Source organism: Pteronotus mesoamericanus, unplaced genomic scaffold (assembly GCF_021234165.1).
Source record: "Pteronotus mesoamericanus isolate MK-2021 breed Mesoamerican mustached bat unplaced genomic scaffold, CSHL_Meso_final scaffold_137, whole genome shotgun sequence".
NCBI lineage: Eukaryota > Metazoa > Chordata > Mammalia > Chiroptera > Mormoopidae > Pteronotus > Pteronotus mesoamericanus.
In genome coordinates, this window is record NW_026555306.1 from 2917986 (window position 1) to 2936003 (window position 18018).

General features: G+C 53.5%; 2 protein-coding genes across 2 annotated transcripts in view; both read right to left on the reverse strand.

Moving 5' to 3' along the window:
* Positions 1-1796, reverse strand: part of LOC129082865 (optic atrophy 3 protein-like) — a 36861-nt gene extending 35065 nt beyond the window's left edge. The window contains exon 1 of the mRNA XM_054588616.1: positions 1609-1796. Within this exon, the coding sequence (XP_054444591.1) occupies positions 1609-1750 (142 nt within the window). The 5' untranslated portion in view covers positions 1751-1796. The remainder of the gene's footprint in view (positions 1-1608) is intronic.
* Positions 1797-6102: 4306 nt separating this feature from the next.
* Positions 6103-7191, reverse strand: GPR4 (G protein-coupled receptor 4). Its single transcript, XM_054588470.1, has one exon. The coding sequence runs from the start codon at positions 7189-7191 to the stop codon at positions 6103-6105; it is 1089 nt and encodes a 362-aa protein (XP_054444445.1).
* Between the last annotated feature and the right edge of the window lie 10827 nt (positions 7192-18018).

An 18018-nucleotide genomic window follows, 5' to 3' on the forward strand; every position in this document is an offset into this window, starting at 1 on the left:
GATATGAAAGCACTTGCTAAACAATGCAACACTTTGTCAGTCTAAAATCGGCAGGTATGGCAGAGGGCCCATCAAACAAATGTCAATGGGCTAAGGATTGTAGGCCCTGGAAAGCAAACTCAAAGCACCCAAACTTTCAAGAAAAGAAAAAAAGGTGTGTTCCTCTTAACCATCTGCCCTGTGCGCATGCTCCTCCCTCTCCCTCGACATTGTCCATGTCCCTGTTGTCTGGTGAGGTTCTCCTCACCCTGAAGCCCTCCCTGAACCCCAAGCCAGGTCAGGTGTCCAGTGGGCAATCCCATCCCAGCTTCGCCCACTCTGGGCATCACTCTTGTAGAAAGGGTCTGTCCCTACCGTACTGGGAGCTCCTTGAGGGCAAAGGTTGGGCTGGCTTGGTCTCTGCTGTTTCACCGACACTGCCCAGCACCAGGCCAGGCACAGAGATGATTATCAGAAAATACTAGCTACCCGTTATTTTGCCATGTATAATGAGCACCTTTCGAAGCCAAATTTTTGAGGGAAAAAAAAGGATGCACATTATATGTGGATATAATCATTACATACCATGGGTATAATAATCCCAGGTATAATGCGCACAAATACGTGGGTGCACATTATACACGGCAAAATACGGTAAATGAAGTAACGGATAAATAGATGGATGAACGGGGGTTCCCTGAGAAAATAAACTAATTTCTTTATTCTGTGCTCCCAAGGCCTAGAGCATATAGTTCACCTTTTTAAAGTAGCTCTTATTTTAAGTGTTCATTATGCCCTTTAGATCTCAGCTCGGGCTGCCCTCCTCTAGACAGCCCTCCTGGCACCAGGTCCCTGGGTCAGGTGGCCGTTTTGAGCTCCATAGTTAGTCCTCACCACCCTGACCACTCTGGGTTGATACTGACGGTCATGAGTGTGTCTGCCGGTATCCAGCAAAAAGCCAGCAGTCTGTCTACTGAATGAGTGGACGGACAAACACGGTAAGTGTATTAATGGACTGATGAACAGGTGGATGAGTGTCCACTCTGATTAAAATTACCCTGTTCCAGATTCCCAAACCACTTCCCCAGACCCACACCGCGCCCTGAGCCACACTTCTAACCCAGTTCTATTTCCCAGAGTATTAACTGGGGCCTCCTAAAAGGATGATATACAAGCGCCTCTCATAGCGCCTCTCATCTCCCAGGAAGGGAGGAAAACTGAAGCACGGGGCAATTTCGGAAGCCAAGGCGCCTAAGGATGGCCCGGCAAACGACCCCGTCTAGTCCCTCCTCCGCTTCCCCATAGCTCCTCTCAGTCCTGGAATACCCCGCCCAAATTACTCTCTTCTCACACTATTGGCTCGTCTAGACGTCAGTCTCCACGCGCTCTCTTCCTCCAATAGCTGGTATATTCAACTCGCGAGCTGGAGCCCTGACCCACCCCTTAATCCACGCCCATCCTTGCAATTGGACTAACCCAATGCCCTTATGCCAGAGACTCTCCCTATTGGCTGCAAGACTTTGCCGGTTCAGGCTGTGATTGGTCGTGAAAAGAAGTCGACCCCCCTGAGCAACCACCTGAGAGGGGTTGGAGAATGGAAAGGTTGGAGGGACTTGAGGTCAGACTCACGCTGAGCCGGCGGGAGGCAGACATAGGTCTTGAAGAACTCGCTTCGGCGGGCGGCCTCCTTAATGCGGTTGGCAAGCGGCTTGCTGACCTGCCGGATGCCCAAGTATAGCAGCTTCGCCATAGGGAACGCACCGACCACCATCTTGGCGGTCGCACGGGGACGCGCTACCAGGCTTTCTGGGCGGGGCGCCTCCAAACTCTCCAGCCTGCCCCGCCCGCTTGTCGTGCGTGCGTGCGTGCGTGCGTACCTACGTACGTACCTACGTACGTGCGTACACTGGGGGGAACTGCAGGGGCGCTGCTTGATATCACCGCGTTTACGCTGACGCACCTTCGAATATGCAGCTCTATGGCGGAAGTCAGGCGGTCACATGGAGGTGCCGTTAAACGGCTGCTCGCGGGAACGTGAATGGGTTCCCACGCCCCAGTCCGCTGGGGTTGCCGCCCTCTGTCCTGACGTTACGTACCTAGGTGCCTTCTCTGCCCAAGTGAGCCTCTCAGTCCTAATTAGGTCTAAGGAATCCCAAATAGACCTACCCCGGCAGGATAGAGCTCTCACTGGAATTAGGGGAGTCCAACCTGTTGGCGACTCTGCGCCACACTGGAAGAAGAGTTGTCTTGGGCCACACATTAACTACATTGTGACACATAATCACAAAATAATCTCATAATGTTTTAAGTAAATTATGATTCTGTGTTGGGCCGCATTCCCAGCCATCCTGGGGAAACTGGCTTGTAGTGGTACAGACCTGCTTTGAGATCCTGGTTCTATCATTCACTTGCTGTGTGACATTAGGCAAGTGACTTAACCTCTCTGGGCATCAGAGTTCTCTACAAAACATGAATCGTAACAGCACTTAGTGGGTTGTGAGGTTTGCATGCGCATCTTGAATGTATAAACGTAGTAACTATGGTAAGTGTTTAGAACAGTGCCAGTCACACAGTCAGCACTCAGTAAACAGCCCTTATTACTATACAAATATTAGCATCAGTATTGCTTACTCTAGCTCGAGGGTGCATTTCTTCTCCAGAAGTAGCTGAGCCGACCCTTTACCAAGTAATTGACAAACTGATGCCCAGAGACGGGCAGGACTCGCGCACAAGGTCCCTCGGCCAAAGAGAGATAGATAGTCCAGCATCTTGGCCAATAAAACCATACTGGGTCTCAAGCAACCCCACTGCGTCCACTGAGGGGCAAGGGTCCCCGGGGAGCAGGCTCAGGAAGGAGTTTAAGGACATGTCCCAGACTGTCGTCCCTTACCCAGCAGGGAACAAAATCATATAAACAAGGTCAGAAAGGGGTTGAGAGAAATTCCTGGATGGTGGAATGTTGAAGGGTAATTGAGAGATTCTAGGAGAGGCAGAGGGAGAGGAAAAGAGGAGCAGAAAAGTGATGTGTAAGAGGAAACAGACTTTCAGGATGCGGAGTCAGGAGACCCTGGGCTTTTCCTGGTATCTACTCTGACTCCCTGGTCATCTTCTGTCAAGTCTCAGGCCCCAGTAGATCTGTTTCTTCATCTGTAATAGGGATGGCACTGGCATGTGTGAATCCAGATATTCTAAATTATGTATTAAGAATGACAAGACCAGCCCTGGCTGGTGTGGCTCAGTGTATTGAATGCCAGCCTGCAGATGAAAAGGTCTCTCGTTCGATTCCCAGTCAGGGCACATGCTTGGGTTGCAATCCAGGTCCCCAGTTGGGGGCACGTGAGAGGCAACCAATCGATGTATTTCTCACACATCCATGTTTCTCTCCCTCCATTTCCCTCTCTCTCTAAAAATAAGTAAATAAAATCTTTAAAAGAAAATAAAGAATGACAAGACCATAAAAACAATTCCTCCCCAGGATCCTTTCTGGACTCAAAGTGTGAGAAACTTTGGGACCCATTCAATGTCCATAACCACTTAAGACCAATCTCCTCCCCATTTTACAGACTGGCCACCTGAGGCCAGAGAATGAAAACGATTTATTCAATGTCTCGAGGGTCATTGAGATGAAGCTGAAGTTGGGATTTCTTGAGTCCCATCCCCAAGTCTTCTCCTCATAGGGGTGTTAGCCTGGGACCCAAGAACCTATGGTGGGGGTAGGGGCTAAGGTCTCCCATGATGGGTTTAGGGAACTTCCAAACATGTGCATGACTTTTTTCTGTATAATTCACTGCTGTTTCCTCAGCTCCCAGAACAGTGCCTGGTGCATTGTAGGTGCTCAGTATTTACTGAATGAATAGGAATAAGTATTTGGTGGAGGGGCAATGTGCAGGCTTTCTGATTCTCTGAGGAGACTGTGCTCAAAATATCTGGCCCCCTACATCTCCATCCCAGTAGCTTTATGGCAGTGAGACAGGATGGGAAAATTACTAGGGCCCCCAGATCGCAGGCCCCCCTCCAACCTCTCCCCCCAACACCAAAGCCCCAACTTCCTGCATCTCAGTAACCCTCCTTCTGCAAAATCATTTTCTGCATTTTTTTTCTCATTCCCCTCCTCCTTCCTCTTCCTTTCTCTGAGAAGGATTTCCAGGGACCTCTTCTGGGAACTTCTCGGTGTGTATGTAGGGGGTGGGGGATCATCGCATCTCATCAGGAGCTTGATGAAGCCTGTTACACAGCCTAGGAAAGTGATCTACCGGAAGGGGTGCGGCCTCTCCAGAGCTGGGTGCTTCTTCCTGTTCTCCAGCCTGGTTATAGGAAAAGGACCCTTCCTGGTGACCTCAGAGGGCCAGGGGAGGGAGGGAGACACCAACCACAGTGGACAGCTTTGGCCACCGTGGGGCGTGGGAAAGATGCAGAGACGGGGAAGGGAGGGGTAGCTTAGGCTGGCCCCAGGCTGACTCACTGGCTGGGTGACCCTGGTCTAGTCGCTTGGCCTCTCCAGTGACCGCCCTGGGATAGGGCCTGAGATCATTCCCAGAGGTTCTTCCAGCTCAGGCTCTCAGTTACCCTTTTCGCAGGATGGGCAAGAAGCTCATGCTATACAATCCCACAGGCCCTTGTGCTTCTTCCATCATTGTATTCCTCCAGAATAAATCCCCAAACTCACCACGGCTCCTTGCTCACTCCACCGCACCCCTGCGTCCAGCTTCCAGCACCTCCCAGCTGGACTCCTGCAGTCACCGCTTCCTGGGGCTTCCGGCTTCTGCCCTAACATCCCCTATTCTCTTCCCCGCTCCACAGCCAGCAGGATCCTGTTAACACTGAAGTCAAATCACATCCCTCCTCTTGTGGCTCCCGTTTATCTCAGAGTAAAAAGCCAACTCCTCACCAGGACTTTAAAAGCCCTGAAAGATGGGCCTGTGTCCCCTGGTCAGTCTCACCTCCCACTCTTGTCACCTCCACTCTTCGTCTGCTCCAGTCACACGATTGTCTTTACTGTGCCTCAGAATTCAGGCACTCTCTCCTTCTGGGGCTTTGCACTTGCTGTTCCCTCTGCCAGCAATGCCCTTCCCCCTGGCAATCACTGGGCTGATCTTCTCAGCTCCTTCAGGTCTTTGCTCAAAAGCCACTTCTAAGTGAGTCCACCCCGACTTCATCGAGATCAGAATCCATGTCACCCACTGTCCCTTCATTTGGCTTTATTTTTACCCAATATGCTTATCAATTCCAAATATTATTTTGGTTTACTTTTTTACTGTGAGCCCCATGAGGGCGGCGCCCGAGCTGTCTTATTCCCTGCTGTGTCCCCAGCTCTGGCCGGCACAGGGCACGTTGTCGATACAGATAGATAGATCTGTTGACTGAATCTTGTCCCGAGCCCCTTGCCCAGCCTGCCCTGCTCACCCCTCCCCCAGCCCACCTGCCCTGGTTGCGCTTCACTTGGGTTTGGACATTCTCCCTCTTCTTCCTCAGACCTGACTTGGAGAACATTGTTTATCTAAAAACTCAGAATCGTTCTGCCCTGCTTGCTCTCCCCTATAGGACGAGGGGTTCCCAAGAGCAAAAGTGATCACACCACACTCAGTGAATTTCTCCTTCTACCTTCCCTTTGAGTCACTGTCCTTTTTCCTCTTGCCGGAAATAATCCTAACTTTTCTCCCTTTCTGGCTTTACCTTCTGGAAATTTAGTTTACTGTCCCCTCCTCCTGGAAGCTCTCCCTGTCCCCCAGACTGGGTCAGATGCCTTTTTGAGTTCCCCAGACCCTGTCCCTCCCGTCTGAGCCCTGCCCACTCTGGGCCATCACCGTCCAGGGACAGATCTGTCTTCCCCATTGGAGTGGGAGCCCATGAGGGAAGGGCCGGGTCTGTTATTCGTTACCACCATGTCACTAACACTGCTCATACAGGGCTAGGCACAGTTCCACGGAATGTTTAGGGGGTCATGGTGGAGGGTGACAGTTGATCAGTGACACAAGGGCCTTGCTGTTTTCCTATTTTTTTATATTCTTATCAAGAGCAACACAGCCTTATTTACATACGATTGGTATATACCAGACCAAGAGGGTAGGGACTGTGAGATGAGATTTTAAGGGGGGAGGGGGAAGGCTCTGCTCCATCTGAGGTTCACTGTGCCGGAGGCAGCATCTTCAGCTGCACCTGGTCCTCCTGGGCGGGCGGAGCTGCCACCCAGCCGGCGGCCATGGCCTTGGCCATGCTGCTCCTCTTGGAGGTGAGTGGGGTCTCCAGGGTGATCGAGGCATTGGCCATCTCCTGGGGCTTGTCACTGGCCAGGAAGTGGAGCAGATTGTGCAGGGCCTTGGCCACGTCACTGCGGGCGCCCTCGTTGACGAGGCAGTAGAGGATGGGGTCAGCCACACAGTTGAGACTGGTGAAAGCCAGCGAGCTGTGGTATGCTGAGAACACACGCTCCTCGAAGCCGCAGTCCCAGGGGCGGCCCAGGTAGACGGCGCTGCGGGAAAGCAGGAGCACGTGGTAGGGCGCAAAGCAGACCAGCACAATGGCAATGAGGCTGAGGGCCAGCCGCTTGATCTTGGCCTTCTCCTGGCGCTCCGTGGACACACTGCTCCGCACAGCCCGCAGGATCCCACGGTAGGACAGCAGCATGAGGGCCCACGGAAACAGGAAGCCCACAAAGACCCGGTAGAGATTCATCCAGGCCACCCAGCCCTCCATGGGGAACTTCTCGAAGCAGAACGTATGGTTGTAGCGATCGCGGAAGAGCTCGTCATGGAACAGGGGCGCCGAGTTGGCGCCCAGCTCCGTGGCCCAGACCACGGAGCTCACGGCCACGGCGGTCTTCACCCGGCGCAGGCGCGTGAACCGCAGTGGGTGGGCCACGGCCAGGTAGCGATCCACTGAGATGCAGCAGAGGAAGGCGATGCTGATATAGATGTTGGTATAGAAGATGAACCCGAAGAGCTTGCAGGAGCCAGGGCCGTGGATCCAATTGTCGTGGTGCAGGAAGTAGTCGACCCACAGCGGGAGCGTGCAGATGTACAACAGGTCGGCGATGCTGAGGTTCATCAGGTACACGCCCAGCTCGTTGCGCTGTCGCACCTGGCGGTAGGCAGCCCACAGAGCCAGGCAGTTGGTGGGCAGCCCCACGCCGATGACGAAGATGTAGAGGGAAGGCGGGAAGAGATGGTCCATGCGTGAGTCCACGTGACAGCCCTCCCATGTGCGGTTGCCCATTCTCAGCACTAGGGCTTTCAGGTGCTTCCCATGGCCCACGGGGGCTGTGGGGCCACCGGGGGCGGGAGGCCATGGGGGCCCCTGAGCCCCCTCCTTGGAGGCTCAGGGGAACATGGTGGGAGGCAGGTCTGGGGGAAGAGATGAGGTTGACCCTGAATCGTGAACCAGGTTGGACAGGAAGGGGTGGAGCCTGAGAGGGAGAAGTCGGAGGAAGGATACAACTAGCACAGGAGGGAGGTTTGGAGAATGGCGGGATGAACAAAGAGGTTCGTCAAGGACGTGTTTATAGACCTGGTCAGAGTGTAAATGAGAGAGCAGCAGGGTCACGCAACTCCTGGTGGAGGGGAGTGTTTATGCATCCGTGGGCAGCTGTGAGAGGGAAATATCTGTCCAGGATGACGGGAGGGAGAGCGGCTCCGCTGAAGGGATGGTGGGTGGGATGCACTAGAAGACACAGGAAATATTCGGGATGGTGTTGAGAGACAGGACAGTATTTCCTGGGCCCCCAGTAAGAAATGAGGAAATAAGGACGGTAACCCCGGAAGGGAAGGTGATGGAAAAGGAGGCGATGGAAGGGAGAAAGGGCTCAGTCTGGGGGTTGTGGAAAGGGTTTTCAAGAAACAGGAAGGAGGTGAGTAAGGGCTAGATCAGAGGAAGGTTCTTGATGGAGGGGGCAATTTGAAGGGGACAGGAGAGGGCTCGGCCGTGGTCCTCCCCCTGGGGCTGGCCAGTTGAGATGACGTGGCCCCACCTCACAGTTCGGAGCAGCTGACTCTGCAGTTCCTATGGGGAGAGAGGACTCAGTGAGGGGTCAGGGCATTGTGCTCTTCCCGCGTCTTCCGCGCTCCTCGCCCCGATTCCTATAGGCTGCAGAGGGAGGACACCCAGATAATGCCTAACTGAGCCCCATTCTAGACAACAGACCTCTGAGAACACACATTTGAAGTGACGGATATAGTTTTCCCTAATAGATGTTAAAATAATGACTCAATTTAGATTTTAGAACTTTCTTCCAGAAACCACATGGAACTGGCACAAGAATCGTACCGTGCTCTGGGAAATGCTGGGCTAGGTTCACGCTGTTGTTTTATGGGCAAGGAGGAGGGGCCCAGGAGGCTGAGTCACTCCCCATCAAGGACACATAGCAAGGCAGTGACTGAACAAGAACCGGAACTGGACCCGGGACCAGTCTCCCCCTCCTAACCCAGGGTACCCCGTTTTGATGATGATGATGGTAACAGCTAGAGCTTATGAATCCTACTACATGGCAAACCCCACCCTAAGCACTTTTATGGGTATTAATCCATCGAAGTGTCCAGAACCCCATCAGGAAAGCACTGTTTATTCCCCGTTTGACAAACTGAGGCACAGAGCCGTTCAGAGACCTGTCCAAGGTTCTGAGGACGGGAGAGGGGAAACCTCGGCTTTCGTCCCTTTTGCTCCAGCCTGTGCCTCAGTTTCCACTCAAAAATAACTGGACAGAAACAGGCCTGGGCAGACAGCAGGGCTGGGAACCACTGCTGCAGAGGGCTGGGGGGAAGGGATGAGAGGGGGCTGCCGGGTTCGATCCAGGCCAGGGAGCAAGGCCAGCGCCGGCAGTCCCTTCCCCAGGGACCACACCCTCATTGCCTCCCTTCTGACTTTTCCCGAGTATGAACCTTGGGCCCATCCCCTCCGTGGTCCTGGGAAGGCCTGCAAGCACAGGGCAAAGGACAGTCACGGGCCAAGACCCTCACTATGGTCAGCCCCAGAAAGAAGAGGAGCGAAGCCTCATTCAGAGGCATCTTCAGAAGCTGCTCCATCCAGAGGTTTGCACAGGTTTGATTTTATGGACTTGAGAAACAAAGTAAGATCTTAACTGGAAACCCCATCTAAGACAATGAAAAGCGAAAGCTGCTCTGTGCTCTAGATGAAATAAGGTGGCAGGGGCCCTGGCCAGGTGGCTCAGTTGGTTGGAGCATCACCCCATATACCAAAAGGATTCGGGTTTGATCCCCAGTCAGGGCACATACCTAGGTTGTGGGTTTGATCCCTGATCAGGGCACGTACAGAAGGCAACTGATAGATGTTCCTTTCTCTCGCCCCCTTGCTTCCTCTTTCTCTAAAAATCAATAAAAATATCCTTACATGAGGATTGAAAAAAAGAAAAAGAAAAGAAGGTGGCAGATGGTGCAGGGTATCTCTGAACTTCTGAAGAACCCCTAAAAGTCACACTTTGAAAACCACTGGTTGAGCCTTTGCTGGTGTGGCTCAGTCGATTGAGTGCTGGCCTGTGAACCAAAGGGTCACTGGTTCGATTCCCAGTTTAGGGCACATGCCTGGGTTGCAGGCCAGGTCCCCAGTGGAGGTCTTGTAAGAGACAACCACACATTGATATTTCTTTCCCTCTTTCCCTCCTTTTCCCTCTCTAAAAATAAACAAATAAAATCTTTTTTTAAAAAAAGAAAGAAAGAAAGAAAAGAAAACCACTGGTTGAGCCACTTGGTCAGATGAGGAAACTGAGGCCCAGAGAGAGAAACCAATAAGACCAAAGTCACATAGGAAACCTCCCAGATGCCTGAGCATCCTTCCATGGGAAACCCCCCTGGCTCTGCCTCCTCCATAATAAACCCTGAACCCATTCCGGTCTCTAAAACCCTTGCCACTGCCTGCTTTGCGCCACCAGGCGGCTCACTTGCTGGGACGCTTGCAGTAGCTACTGACGTCCTCTGCCTCACTTCCACACTGCAGCCAGAAAGGCCTTTCCAACATGGATGTCAGCTCTGTTATTTCTCCGACTGGAACCTTCCAATGGTTTCCCAATAGACTGGAGGTAAAATCCCAACTCCTTGCCCCAGGTGACAAGGTGCTGCCGGAATTTCTGCCAGTGACCTTTCTAGCCTCAGAACTTGTGCTCTTACTGTACCACCCACCTGGACTGCTCTTCATTCAGATCTTGTTAGTACTAGCTTTCTTGCCCTGGCCAGTGCGGTTCAGTTGGTTGGAGCATCGTCCCATAACCAAAAGGTCACGGGTTCAAGTCCTGGTCGGGCCACAAGCCCAGGTTGCAAGTTTGGTCCTGGGCCAGGTATCTGTGAACATTTTGAGAGGCAACTGAAAGGAATCAATGTTTCTTTTCCTCCTTTTCTCCTTCCCTTCCCCTCCGTCTCTCTAAAATCAAGGGGCCAGTCCTCAGGTGAGGATTTAAAAAAAAAAAAAAAAAAAAAAAAAGAACTAGCTTCCCCACCTCTTTCACTTCCTTTCCTCAGGGACGTCCTTTCTACCCAGAGTCCCGCCCACCCCACTGCCCCAGGGCTCTTTCCTCACATCTCCTTGTATCTTGTTTTTGTCTGTCTAGACTGTAAGTTCCAGGAGAGCAGGGACCTCGTGTTGACTGCTGTAGCATCCCCCGTATACAGTAGATGCTCAATAAATGACTGGACTGAAGGAACACGCAGTGGTCAGCCCATCCCCCAACGCAGGCTCCATCTCCTCCTCAGGTGGCTCCAGCCCCCACTTCAGGCTCAAATAAGTCCCTGGCGAACCCAGAATAAGGGGGGGGCTGTGTGTGGACAGTGAAAAGGGCAGGCTCTGCCCCATACTGAGTTGACTCTGAAAGGCCAGGACTGAGTCCCGCTAGGTAAGTCCTACCCTCTGCGGGGTCCTCAGCTGCCGTGCTGAGACCCGCAGATAGAGGCTCCTGGATCCTGTGCAGATGGGATGGAAGGAGCCTGCTTCGGTCCATAATAGTGCAACTCCTCCCTTCAAGTCAGAACCCCTCCCCACCACCTGGACCAAGTCACCCAAAACACCTGTCCCCAGGCCCTTGGACCCTCAGTCTCCTCCCCTCTCTCTTGCTCTGTCTCTCCTTCCTTTTCTAACACTGAGGGAATTACTGTTTTTTTTTTCAGGAGTTTTAGTTCCCCCTTCTTATAAAGGGCAAGGGACGCACTTTTATACTAGTCACATCACGGACAGGAAAATCCTTGTTGCTATCATTTTTACATCACTGAACGATAATTGTTATTCCACAGGCCCTGGAGAGCTGAGACCAGAAACTGGTTTGTAGCGGGAGGCGGCCCCCAGAGCTGGCATTTCCCTTGGCCCCACCCTCCGGAGACCACCTGGGTTCTGCTGAGGCTGAAGCAACACACAGGCAGGAGACTAATTTCCGGTGGCCAGAGGTAATATATTTGCCATTGCTTATCTCCTCAAGAGGGAACCAACTGGACATGCACCCCTTCCTCCTCAGCCCACCTGCCTCTAAGGAACGCCGGGCGTGGGGAAAGAGCACTCAGACAGCCCTCTCTTCCCTCCCCACCCCGCCAGACCTGCCCACCACTGAGCCGCCAAAAGACAGCACAGAACATCAGGCTGTTAGAATTCTAGTGTGGCACGCCCGCATGTGACAACAGTGGGGGGCATGGGGTACAAGGTTATGTCTGACCCCTCCCTGGTACAGATGGAGAAACTGAGGCCCAGAGGGGCAAGACAGTTCTCTAAGTCACATGATGTGCTAAGACTGGGCATGTTTGTTCTTATAAAAAATAATCAAGATTTTATTTACTTATTTTTAGAGAGAGGGGAAGGCGGGGAAAAGAAAGGGAGAGAAACATTGATGTGAGAGAGAAACAACTGGCCGTCTCTTGGTGGGTCCTGACCAAGGCCAGACCCACAACTCAGGCACATGTCCTGACCAGGAATTGAACCAGAGACCTTTTGCTTTGCAAAAAGATGTCCAACCCATTGAGCCACACTGGTCGGGCCCTGGGCAGGTTTGTTCTGAACTGAAGAGCTTCCTCTCCCTGAATGTTTTCTCTCCACACTGCACTCCTAGAATTTTCCTCAAGTCTTTCTGGGGTCTCAGACCCTCTTGAGAATCTTCTGAAAGGTCTCAAACTTTCTCACCATAAAAGCAAGTGGCAGCCCTAGCTGGTGTGGCTCAGTGGATTGAGCCCAAGCCTGTGAACCAAAGGGTTGCTGGTTTGATTCCCAGTCTAGGGCACATGCCTGAGGTGCAGGCCAGGGCCCCAGCAGTGGGCCTGCGAGATGCAACCACACATTGATAATTCTCTTCCTCTCTTTCTCTCTCTCTTCCCCTTTCTACAAATAAATAAAATCTTTCAAAAAAATTAAAAAAAAAAAAAAAAAAAGGCAAGTGGCCTGTAGTGTCTTAAGCATCCATCCATCACTTGACTCCCTTGCCAGACGCCCCCCACCTCCCACCCCCAGTGCCAAGACCCTCTTCAGTTGGGATCTAAGTTGCCTCCCTTACTCAGATTTTGTTGGGGACTCGGCGACTCAATCCCCAAATCTCGCAGACCCCACAAGAAGCTCCACCTGTCTCAGAGGCCCCCCATTTGGTCCCTGCTGGCCCCTCCCCAGAAGGGCAAGGAAGAGAGACAAGCCCACGTGTGGAGTGGTAGTCGGGGGACAAGACGGATTGGTCAGACCCCGGCCCCCACTTCCTCCTTCAGCTTTTCAGACCATGGAAGGCCCCGGGTCTGCCAGCCACCCCTCCATCCAGCAAGGGCAAAGAACTGGGGGGGGGGGTTGAGAGGACAAGAGGAAGAGATGATGGACGCCCCCACATTCCACCACCGTCCGCTCACCATATTCGTCCTAGAAGCCACCAGGCCACCTCTCCCCACGTCCCTTCCCTGTGGGCTCTGGCTCCCCCGCCCCTGGCTCCCGGCTCCCAGGGCAGCCCCAGGAGACCGGCCAGCTCCAGTCTGTTCATTAGGGGACGAAATGTGATCACGGAGCCTCGCTCCCCACCTGGTGCCCTGGTGGCAGGCGGAAGCCCGGGGACAGTCAGGCCAAGCTGACTGCCTTGCTGGCTCTCAGTTCCCCCTTTTCTATCAAATGGGTCCCCATCTTCCCTAAAGCCCACACTGCCAGGAAGGGACACCAGGGTCCTGGGACTCTACTGCTCCAATGTCCTGAATTCCAATGTCCCCAAATTCTCAGGTTCTACTGTTAATCCAGTTCACAGTTTACTGTTCTATTATTATAACAATGTTCTAGAGCTTTACCTTTTTTCCATTCTATTATTATTATCATCATGGCTTTCCATGCCCTTACCCAATCGTCCAGGAGGCTTGCATTCCAAGATTTGAAAGTTCTATTGTTAGAACACCCTATGATTTTTTTTAAACATTCTATGACTTTCATAATCTATTATTAAACTCTCAGTGATTATTATCTTTGCCAAGCAAAAACATGAATGCGTATTTCCCTTTTTTTTGCAGAAATGGGAACATACTCCATGGTGAACCCCATTTCCTTTTCCCCTTTATCTATTCCATTTTTAAACATTTCAGCAGACAGAAGTTCTAAGACTGCAGAATTCAGAATTCTAAGATACTAAGAATCACCGGGGGAGGTGGGTGCACTCTGAGGGGTTGGGGGGAGTTGCGTCACCACCTCCACCGAGTCCCTAAATTCTCACCATCCGGGGAGCGGGAGGTTCCAGGAGCCCAGGCTGCCTCCCTGCCACTAGCCCAGGGGGCCTGGCCTCATCCCTCCCCTCCGGCTCACACCAGCTGAGTTATTATTTGTCTAGACACAAACCAAATTATAGGCCCTGTCCCTGGGGAGCAGTGGGCTTCATGTGAGGGGGGGGTCAGGAGACAGGACCAGGCGGGAGTTAATCCCTGCCCCTCCACTCTCCTGCTCTCTCCCCTCCTTCTCTGAGATTCCTCACCTTCCACCCAAACCGCCTCTGGCCCTCTCTTCCCAGCCACCACCATGGTTTTAGAAATAGTTTCTCTTCTCTGCTTCTAAAGCGCTCCCTTCTGGGTCCCAGCTGTTCATACTCGCCTCGGGTCCCCCCTCCCGCCCGGTGAAGACCTCCTACTCCAAATTCATCTGGCTTCGTGGCAGCAGAGGAAGCCAGGTGTCTGGATTTGGGCTTCTGTGGAACTAGAATCCCAAACCCCAGCCTGGCACTGACTCACTGTGGGGACTTCTGCACATGGGCCTCAGCTTCCCCATCTGTAAAGTGGGTGCTTGGCCTAGATGTCTCTGAAAGTCCTTTGGAGCCCACAGCTGCGAACGCCAGACACTGCCAGATTCCAGCAGGAATCTTTTTGGGTTGAAGGATTCAAATACCTTGAGGGCCGGTGATTTGAGCATTCCCAGTTCTCCCCTCCAATCATGCCCACGTTCTGGGTCCTTCCATTCAAAGACCTCACACTCAAGACTTCTTGATTATATGAGTCCCAGAGTTTGGGAGCCCTCATTGGTTTCTATCATCCCGTCCTAACAGGAACCCCCCTGGAAAGGAAAACCTTGCCATTCTCGCCCCAAATCTGAATTTGAGTTCATCCACAGAGACAGAGCTGGCGGGGGGCCCTCTTGGTGGGGTCGGGAGGAAAGAGGTTGGTGGTGGGCACTAGGGGGGCATTGGAAGGGGCGGCCCCCATCCTCTCCCTCTGGGCCCCCAAGTAACACCCCCAGCCCACAGCCTGCCTGAGTGCACAGACGCATCCCCAAAGCCATGCCCCCCCAGGAACTCCCGAGCTGTCCCTCAGCCTGCTTTGGAGGGCGGGGGTGTCCAGTCCAAGAAGGGGGGATGAGGTAGAGGCAGGAAGGAGTTAACGGTGACCCAGCCAAATCCTGGAAGGGAGGAAGCGTGAAAGGAAGTCCACCCCCCCCCCCACAGCCAGGAATTCCTGAAATTGGAGGGTGGGGTGGGTGGGACCTCAGGAGCAGTGGGGTGACTGTGTGAAAAGGGCGCTGGGGTCACAGGGTCACTCAGAGCTCACCTGCCCCAGGTAGCACGGCTACTGCCCCCCACCCCCCTCCCAAGCAGGGAGGATGCTCCAGGATTTGGAACGAGATGAGGACGGGGTCTAAGACAGAAAAATAGGAAGAGACGGAGACCGGAAGGGAAAGGGCAAAGAGATGCAGAGACAGAAAGAGGTGGAGGTGGAGGCAGAGAGATCCACACAGATGGGCAGTGGGTCAAAAGGCGGGAGGACAGAGAGAGAGAGAGAGAGAGAGAGAGAGAGAGAGATGGACGGAGAGAGACAGGCAGAGACACAGAGACGTACAGGGATGCAGGGAGAGAGAGACACCCGGAGGGAGAGGGTCCGCGGATGCAGAGACGTCAGAGACGGGCGGAGAGATGGATGGAGAGACAGACTGGAGACAAAATCAACTGTGGCAACGTAAGGAGAGCCCGCACCAGAGAGGGGCGGGGACCAGACGGCGCGGGAGACCGCCGCGGCAGACCTAGGGACGCGAAGCCCCCCAGGGGCCCGGGGAGCAGCGCCCCGCGGAGGCCGGACGACGGGCGCGCACCGGGGAGGGACCAGCACCTACCTGCGCGCGGCGGCGGCTGGACGGGGCGGGCGGCGGCTCTCCCGGCTGCGGCGAGGTCCGGGCTCGTCGGTGGCCCCGGGATCCGGCGGCGACTCTTCGCCGGCCGAGGCTCCGCCCCGGCCTGCCAGGCCCGCCCCCATTAACCCGTCTTTTGTCGCTCCCCTTAACCCGTTTAAGCCTTCACCCCACTGAGGTCTTTCAGCGCTGAGATCTCACCTGCTGCGGGCACCGCTTCCCTTCCCACGTCAGTCCTCCCAAGTCCACCGCCTGCACGGCCCCATCTCATTAACCCCTTTGCTCACTCTCCCCCCAGCGCCACACTTCCGATTTGAGCAAACCCCCAGCTGTGGGGGGAGCTCCCCCACTGACCCTCCTTGAGCCGGGCCATTTCCTGCCTTCGGAGACCACACACCCAAGTCGCTAACTTTCTGGTCATTGCAGGCCCCCACGAGGGAGACAACACGGGTTCTGCTAAGTCGCCACTCCCAGGGTCTGGCCACCCCGGAAAGAGTTATGGGGCTTGCCGTCCCAGCCCTGCCTCTTGGCCAGACCTTAGGCTGGTGACCGCTCTGTGCCTCAGTTTCCTCTTCTGTCAGTACGGTCACAGCATAGTCCCTTTGTCATGAGGATGTCACTTTGAGGTGTCAGTACTATCAACTCTGTAAAACATACCCCCCCACCCCAGTCCCCAATTCTCCCTTGTTTTATTTACTTTTCCTCACAGAACTGGTCACCATCGAGTGTTCTATGTATGTCACTTTTTTCCTAATTATCTGCCCACCCCCAGAAGGAGCGGCATTTGTCATTTTTGTGGCTAGTTTGTCTACTGCTGTGTCTGTTGCCTAGAAGATCACTGAGCACATGATAGGTGTGTGGTGCACGTTGTTTTCAGGGAGCGAATATGTGAATGGTGGGAGCTCCCAACATATCTGCTTATTTTTTATTATCATCATCACAAGTTGGTCATGAGAATTCTTTCTTGGTCAAGGTACTTTGAACAGACCTCATATGGCGCACTCAAAAATGGCAGCTATTAGGTTAGCAGAACCTTTCTTATTTATTTATTTTTTTAATAAAAAGAATACCCGGATCTTAAGTACAATGAGTTGTGACAAACAGAAACACCCATGTGATTAAGCACCCAAATCAGGACAAAAAACATTTCCATCACCCAGACCCCTGTGCTTTGCCCCTTTGCGGGCACCGCTCACACTCTGCTTCACCCTCCGGGGCACCGCTGTGCTCTCTTTTTTTCATGGGAGATTAGTGTTGCCTATTCTAGAACTTCATATAAATGGAGTGATACAGTTTTTAGTTGAGTTTTGTTTTTTTGGTTTTCTAAGGTAGCTAATGATAGTCACTTGCTGTGTGACCGTGGATAAGTGACTTCACCTCTCTGAACCATACTACAGTCTTCCTCCCTGGGCTCTGGAGGAACACAGAAAGTGAGAGAGTTCACGAAGGACCCAAGTGACCTGCAATGCACCCGGGAATGAAAGCTTTTCCTTCTACTCTCCCACGGGGGACAGCCAGGGACAGATCCAAGAAAGGTGGCATGAAGGCTTCAGCCCCTCCCCAGAAATAGCCCCCTTGGACGTCCTATCAGCTTCAGGACAAGCCCCCCAGAGCCCTCCTGTCAGCCCCTTGCATCCCAAGCTCTTCTAAAGAGAAATTCTGAAGCCCGCTGGCGGGCCGGGGTGCCCCTTCTCTCCCGGGCTCACCCTAAGTTTGTGCTGTGCTTCAGCCCGGGTCCTGGCAGGAGGCAGGGGGCTGCTCCGTGTTTAAGTGGCAGCACTTACGAAGGGATGTTTTAGGGGGGTGGGCAGGGTGAAGGACCTGCAAACTGTAAGGTGGCACCAGGTGACCAGCCTCAGCAAGAGCCAAGCCGTTGCCACCCTTTGGGCAGAAAGCTCGAGTCTGAAGGGGAGCACCTGGGAGCGGCGGCTCTAGGTGCCGGAACGCGGCCACTGCCGGACCACAGGGATCCAGGGAGGGCCGGAAAATAAACACCCCCACCTCTCTCCTCTGACCCTCGGATTTCCTACCAGTGCCTCTGATTGGCCGAGCCCAACCAGAAAGCGGAGGGCAAGGGATCTCTGGGGGGTGGAGTCCGCACAGGGTAGTCTCCCTGGGCCCTGCGCAGAGAAGAAAAGCTGAGTGTCCCAGGCGGGGGTGCTGGGGGTGGGGTCTGTACGCGGAGAATTACCAGCGGCTCTACTCTCATAGAACTTTCTAGGCACATTTTTTTTCCAGGCAAGTTTGAGGCCAGGCACAAGGGGGCGACAGAGCGCTAAGAGACCCAATGACATTTCCCCAGAACTTGACATCTAAGAGCGGGATTTGCAGTTCCCTCCCGTAGAAGAGATGGGCTTGGGAAGTTGTCACCGTGAAACTGCAAAGCTCTGAGCATTCCATCCCAGGGGATCATCTGCAGTGGTGAGAAAAGGAAGCACAGGTGTATAATGTCCTACAACATTTCTATGTACTGTTCTGTCCAGGAAAACTCTCCGTTTGCCACTT